This window comes from Marmota monax, unplaced genomic scaffold (assembly GCF_021218885.2).
Source record: "Marmota monax isolate L192 unplaced genomic scaffold, Marmota_monax_Labrador192_F-V1.1 WCK01_AAM20220418_F8-fsc00124, whole genome shotgun sequence".
In the NCBI taxonomy this organism is placed as follows: domain Eukaryota; kingdom Metazoa; phylum Chordata; class Mammalia; order Rodentia; family Sciuridae; genus Marmota; species Marmota monax.
This window is the reverse complement of record NW_026692505.1, coordinates 2587971-2595375: the sequence shown is the minus strand read 5'-3', so window position 1 is coordinate 2595375 and position 7405 is coordinate 2587971. Positions and strand designations below refer to the sequence as shown.

At 36.0% G+C, this 7405-nt stretch overlaps 1 protein-coding gene across 1 annotated transcript; it reads left to right on the top strand.

Annotated features, from left to right (window-relative positions):
- Positions 1 to 4596: 4596 nt before the first annotated feature.
- On the top strand, positions 4597 to 5996 carry Dmac1 (distal membrane arm assembly component 1). Its single transcript, XM_046445827.2, has 2 exons — positions 4597 to 4919; positions 5713 to 5996. The coding sequence occupies exons 1-2, from the start codon at positions 4655 to 4657 to the stop codon at positions 5775 to 5777; spliced, it is 330 nt and encodes a 109-aa protein (XP_046301783.1). The 5' UTR covers positions 4597 to 4654; the 3' UTR covers positions 5778 to 5996.
- Positions 5997 to 7405: the final 1409 nt, after the last annotated feature.

Here is a 7405-nt window from a genome sequence, read left to right as displayed (position 1 = left end):
AATACACCATGATCAAGTGGGTTTCATCCTAGGATGCGAGGTTGTTTTAACATATGCAAATCAATAAATGTTATGTCATCACATAAATAGAATTAAGGACAACAATCATGATCATCTCAACAGATGCTCTCAAAAAAGGCCTTTAGTAAAATTCAGCACCCATTCATGTTTAAAATTCTGAAAAAACTAGGAACAAAAAGGACTTACCTCAATATTATTTATAAAGGCTATCTATGACAAACTGGAAGCCAACATCATACTGAATGAAGAAAAATTGAAAGCATTTCCTTTAAAACTCAGGAACAAGACAAGGATGTTCACTCTCACCACTCCTATTCAATATAGTTCTTCAAATTGTAGCCAGAGCAATTAGGCAAAAGAAGGAAATTAAAGGGATACAAATAGGAAAAGAAGTCAAAGTATCTCTGCTTGATGACATGATCCTATGTCTAGAAGATGGAAAGACCTCCCATGTTCTTGAATAGGCAGAATTAATATTGTCAAAACAGCCATATTACTAAAGCATTATGCAGATTAGATGCAATCATCATCAAAATACCAATGCCATTCTTTACAGAACTAGGAAAACACAGTCCTAAAACTCATTTGGAAAAATAAAAGATGCAGAATATTGAAAGCAATACTGTGCAAGAAGAGTGATGCAGAAAACGTTACAATAGCTCATGTAAAATTATATTACAGAGCTATAATAGCAAAATCAGCATGGTATTGGCATCAAAATAGACATGAAGACCAATGGAATGAAATAAAATACACAGAGACAAACCCATATAATTACAGTCATCTGATACTTGACAAAGGTCCCAAAAATATATGTTGGAGAAAAGACCACCTTTTTAACAAATGGTGCTAGAAAAACTGGATATTCATGTGTAGAAGACTGAAACTAGACCACTATCTCTCATCCAGAACAAAAGTCAAATCAAAGTGAACCAAACACTTAGGAATTAGACCAGAAACTTTGCAGTTGATAGAAGAAAATATAGGATCAACAGTCTAACATGCTGGTGCAGGCACTGATTTCCTGACCAAAACCCCTAAAGCTCAAGAAATAAAACTAAGAATCAATAAGTGGGATGGCATCAAATTTTATGGCATCATCAAATCACGATCACCTCAATAGATGCTGTTCAATCTATAACAATCAGGGAATGCAAATCAAACCTACACTAAGATTTCATCTTATTCTAGTAAGAATGTCAATTATCAAGAATATAAATAATAATAAAGCAAAGGAATGATTGGAAAGGAAATGATTAAGAGTGTGATGAGAGAGCCTACATATGCGGAGAAAAATCTTTGCCAGCTACTCCACCAATGCAGTATTAATATGCGAAATATATAAAGAACACAAAAAAGATTAACACAAAAAATGCAATCAATAAATTGGTAAAAAATTAAATAGATACTTCTCAAAAAAAAGAAACATAAATGGCCAACAAATATATGAAAAATGTTCAATATTTATTACAATCAGGGAAATGCAAATCAAATCTACACTAAGATTTCATCTCACTCCAGTAAGAATGGCAATTATCAAGAATACAAACAATAATAAATGCTGGCAAAGATGTGGGGAAAAGGTATACTGATACATTGCTGATGGGACTGCAAATTAGTATAACCACTCTGGAAAGTAGTATGGAGACTCCTCAGAAAACGAGAAATGGAGCCACCATATGACCCAGTTATCCCACTTCTTGGTATTTATCCAAAAGAACTAAAATTAGCTGAAATACTATGGCAATACACTACGGCAATACAGCCACTTCAACATTTATAGCAGCACAATTCACAATGGCCAAATTATGGAATCATCTCAGATTCCCATCAATAGATTAATGGATTAAGAAAATGTGGTATATCTGCACAACGGACCTTTACTCATCCATAAAGAAGAATGAAATTATGCTATTTGATAGTAAATGAATGGATCTGGAGATTATCATGCTAAGTCAAATAAGCCAGAATCACAAAAATCTAAGGTCAAATGTTTTCTCTCACTTGTGGAAACTAAAGGAAAGTAAGAGGGAAAAAAGGCGAGGGGTGGGGGAGAGTTGTCAGATATCATAGGTGTAGGAAAGATCAGTGAGTAGAAGATTAGAGGGAGGGAAGGAGGATGAGAAAGGGAAGGAAATGCAGAATTAATTTGACAGAATTATGCTACATGTATAAATGTGTTCATGAGTGTGTGTGTGTGTGTGTATCTCACTGTGAATTCTACCTTATGTGTATCTATAAGGCACTGATTAAAAATAAATAAATAGATAAATGAGTGAAAGAGCAAAGGAAGAGTAGAGGAGGGCAACAGGGAAGGGAGGAAGGAAGGAAAGCTGAGAGCACTGGGGATTGATATAGAGTAAATTAAATTTCATGCATGTATTATTTTTTTCAAGATGAATCCAACTATTATGCATGACTATAATTCACTAATACAAAAATTTAAAAAATAAAAAGATGGCCTTTCTGATATTCTCAACTGTAATAAGCACAGTACAGATGGCAAGTTTCTGGATAAAATATGAATAAAATTATGTCAAATAACATGCTATCCATGAAGGTGCATGAGCCCACACATTGTGATGAGAAAATATTGAAATTTTTATTTCTATTATTTTACCTTATCCTTATATAAGGTAGTATATAAATAGATAATTTATAAGTAACAACTATGCATAAATGTTAGTGTGTGCTCAATCTTTTTTCTTCTCTAAGGATGTGTAATAAAAATGTTTGCCAAATGACTGTCAAATGATATTTTTGTACCATGTAAATAAGAATAAATTCAATGCATTGTAGAACGTTGTATCAGACATAGTAAGAAGCAGCAGCCATAAAATATTAATTTCTAAGTGAAATACTACTGAATTCATTTGGTATGGCACCACAGGGCTGTTAGAAGGGAGATTCCTAATAACAGGACTTTCAAGTCAGAAAAGAAAGAGACTGCCTAGCTCAAATCTCATTTTAGACAGTGGATGAATAAGAGCCAGAGAGGACAAGTAACATTCTTTATGTTATATGGTGGCCTCATAGTAATACAGCCAGGTGTGCTCCCCAAATGTCTTTCTAATATACAAGGAATGGAGATAGAAAACACATATCTATCTTTAGATATGTATAGAAAAAATATATAAATAGAAATATGAATATATATATATAAATATATATATATAAATAAATATATATATATATATATATATATACACACACACACACACACACACACATACAGACAGTGTCTTTGAAATTATGCAGCAGGTCAACTCAGTGTTCTATTATAATTTTGCCTATTTATCCATGTCTTTATTTTTCCCTTTTTCAATCTTCCCAAAATCACTTCCATTTTAAAAAGTACAGTAACACATTTTTAACATGTTAATTTTTTAAAGCTAACCTAAAGAAGAAAAGTTTAAACCTAGAGTCCTGTTTTTTTGTTGTTTTTGTTTTTGTTTTTTACCAGTCTCCTCCAACAGAGACAACCTTTGAACTCTAAATACCTTTCTTTCTTACCAGTAATACTCTGGGAACAACCCAGCACAAGAAATATATATTCAACTATACCCAAAGGAAATAAAAAGTGAAATGAGTTGGGAGTGCATGATAAAGAAATTGACTCATAAAGATACAATCAGAATTAAAAGGTCCTTCTTAAGGGATAAGAATGTAAACCTGCAAAAACAAATCTTATATTAACACCTCAAATCTATTAACCTGATTTTGCATGGAATTTTCTCCAGTGCTTTCAAAGAGAAACCACGAATACGACAAATTGAGAGCATGTCTTTAGGAAACAAGGTAAAGAGAAATTGAAAGTATTTATCCAGGTAATTCAAATCTGCTTCCAATATCTTGATCACGTTTGCGTACTGCTGTCACAACATATACAGGTGGAGTTTGAGAGATGTGACTCTTTCTCTGCAGACATTGGTTTCAACTATGGTTGTTACTTAATCAGTTGTGTCATTTATTGAGAAAACTGTCATACTGAATTGGGAAATCACATAATGCAGAGAATTGCTTAGCAAAGTATCTAGCATATAGTTAATATATAAAACTTAACCCTTCAAGACACAAGTTTGAGCAGGAGAAGTGGCAGACCCAGGGCTTCACAGTTTATGTTACACAGTAAACCCAGAGATTTACTCCAGACTTCTCGAAGGAGGCCGAAAGTTGAGACACCTAGTAAGAAGAGTACTGGTTGTAATTCCTGCAACTCGGTATACTGGGGCAGGAGGATTGCAAGTTCAAGGCCAGCCTCAGCAGCTTAGTTAGACCCTGTCTCAAAGTTAGTAATTGAAAAACTAGGGGATGCAGTTCAGTGCTAAAGCACCCCTGGAAGTTCAATCCCCAGCACCAATAAAGGCGGGGGAGGGGAAAGAATGACGGCTAAGTGAAATCTCTAAACTAAATAAGAGGTGGGGGACTCCAACACACCAAGGTTGCAGCCGCTGAAATCCACCCTAGCAGTTCCGCTTCTTTCGCGCCCTTGCAACGCAGCAACTCAGGCGAAAACTACATTTCCCAGCCGCCCTCAGGATTTTTTTCCGGCGCACTGCGCTCTGCTTTCCGGCCGTATCTTTTACGTCAGTTCGAACCGAAGTTTTGTCACGACTGGGCCAACTCCCAGAACATGGGTTCTTCGTTGTTCCGGCCTCTGCAGCCTAAGAAGTTCGACGAGCCTCCGGTGGCCGCTTCCCCTGTTCCCCCAGATGCATCTGAAGCGCCGACCACCCCGGAGCAAGCGCCCTTGTTTAAAAACTGCTGGAGTTGCCGGGTGCTCTCCGGGTCGGGACTGATAGGGGCAGGCCTTTACGTGTACTTGGTGGCGCGGAAGCCTATGAAGCTGGGATATGCTCCGGGTCCAGGCCCTATTGCCCAGATGGTCATCGGCATCAGTGAGAGCCGGGGCAGTGCCGCTTGGGCTAGGGTGGTGGGGTGAGGAGGTAAACCCAACAGCCACGTGGGCTGGAGGGGCGGGGCGCCCCAACCTAGGCCCTGGGTAGGGAGAATTTGCGACGCCTTAGAGGAAAGAAAAGAAAAAGGAAAACAATATTTTATGAGAACTCTCATTAATTTCAGTTTTTAAAATGCTTACAATACCGATTAGAGGTATTAACACTGTTCCCATTTTATTTTCGGGTAAATTGAACCTCAGTGGATTGGACAGAAAGTGACAGACTGGCTTTCTATCCCAGGTTTATCTGGCCCCCCAAATTTCTCTTTTCCTTTCTCTTGGAGATAGAGTGAGGGCACTTGCCATTGGCTTAAGAAATTGGGCTTGGAAGCCAGATTTTAGTTGGAGGTTCAAGTTCAAAGCCCATCAACTTGATGCACCGCTGGGTGATGGGAATCCACAATACTGTTTGCCAAAATGTCTTACAGTCATGTGTTCCTTTACCTTTACAAACCAGTTTTCTAAGTGAATAGATTTTTAGGTTTTCAGATTTCTTGTCAATCAGGTTGTCTAAATCATTTACCTTTGTTAAAACTACTTGCTTTGGAAGATAATAAGGTATTTTCTTTCTGAACTTTTTTGTTCCTTTTCTGAGCTTCACGCTCCTATTCGAAATATATAATGTTAATATATCTTCTAGTAATGTTGTAACAGTTAAATAAGATGGCATTTGGAGCACTTGGTAAACTAAATTGTGACATATAAGTAATATGCTTTTTTTTCCCCCCCTCCAGGCATTGCTTGTTGGGGTATAGTTATCCTGGCAGACCCTAAAGGAAAGGCGTACCGGGTTGTTTGAATGAACAATGAACTTGTCACCTCTTACCCCTGGACCCATTACACAGGAAGCATGGGATTTATGGTTGTTCTGGACAGACGTGTGGAGGAGCTTTGTCTTCACTATTGGGAATACTACAACACTGAAAAACAATGAAAACATTGGTTGTCATACCTTGACTGTGAGTGTGGCTTTCTTGTCAGGTTTCAGAGGGATCAATAAATCCCTTAGAGAAGAAAATGATTCTGTGTCCTATCTGGGGAAGGAGGGTATAATTTAAATTTTACTTAAATATAATTGCATTTAGTTAAATTATGATTTGTTAATATTAAAATGAAGGAAATGATAAGCCAATAGGAAAATGAGCTATTTTATTTCCTAATTATAGTTCTTTTTATCCTGTAATTGGATTAACACCTGTTGATAAACACATGAAACTAGATATGAATACTTATGCTTTCCGAGGTGTTTTTAAATTCATCATTTCATGAGAGCTTCATTGCTAATCTGACTTTTTTATTGATAAGCCTTAAAACAATAATCCAAGTGATTTGCTCAGGGTTATTCAGAAAATCAGTGCTGTATCTAGTACTTGTTTTTGTCTGGTTTTCCTGTTCTAGTCTTTCAGAACTAGAATGGTACAAGGAGTCAAGAATCACCTTGATGAAACAACCATAAATGTCAATGTACAATGAAAGATTTGAATGCCATAATAAAATTTAAGAAAAATTCAAAACGTTTAGTAAAAAAACATCCTTTGATTTCTTTTCATAAGAACAAGAAATATTTGTAATGGAATTGAGAAGTTTTTGAGATAAGAACTCAAAATTAGTTCACTTCTAAGAAAACGTTTCACTTGCTCCCATTGGGTTTTTTCTTTCTGTTTTGTTTTATTGTTTTGTTTTGTTTTATTGTTTGTTCTGTTTTGTTTTATCCCCTCACCCTCTAGATACTGTGGCTTCTCCATAAAGTTGTATGTAGCTTTTTTCAAAGCAGAAAGATATTCTCAAATTCAGCTGCTATTCATAGTGCATATGTTTTGAAAGACCTGTTAAGCAGGTAGTACTTTAAAGGCTTTTACTTAGCTTCATATAGAAGTACCTAAGTCTGTGAAGTCTTGTGGTGACATCAAGACTTTTATAAAGTGTGTACATCCTGATCACTATAAGAGTGGTACTATATATGTCTTAAGCGAGATGGAAGACATTTCAAACAACCTAAAGTTGACAGCAAGTTATTCTTTATGTAAAATGTACCATTCTGTTTGTTATAAGATGATAATAAATATAGAAGTTTTAAGTTGGAAAGGATTTAGAAACCAACAAAGCAAATGATACATGGTCATTTATCCCCTAAAATACCTATGAATCAAGTTGCCCCTACTTTAGAAGGCTAGTCATTCTATTGATGGACAACTATACATAGATTAAGCCCAAAACACATAAATCCAATTCACTGATCTTGACTTGGCCTATTGTAGAAATAGCATAAATCTTAAACTAATATATAGGTAGAACTTGGAAGTTTGCAGTTTGGGTCTAGACCACTACAGTAAAATGAGTCAGATTTTTGGTTTCCCAGTACATATAAAATGTGTTTACACTACATTGTAGTAAGTACAGTGACAAATGCACAACAGCATGTCTGAA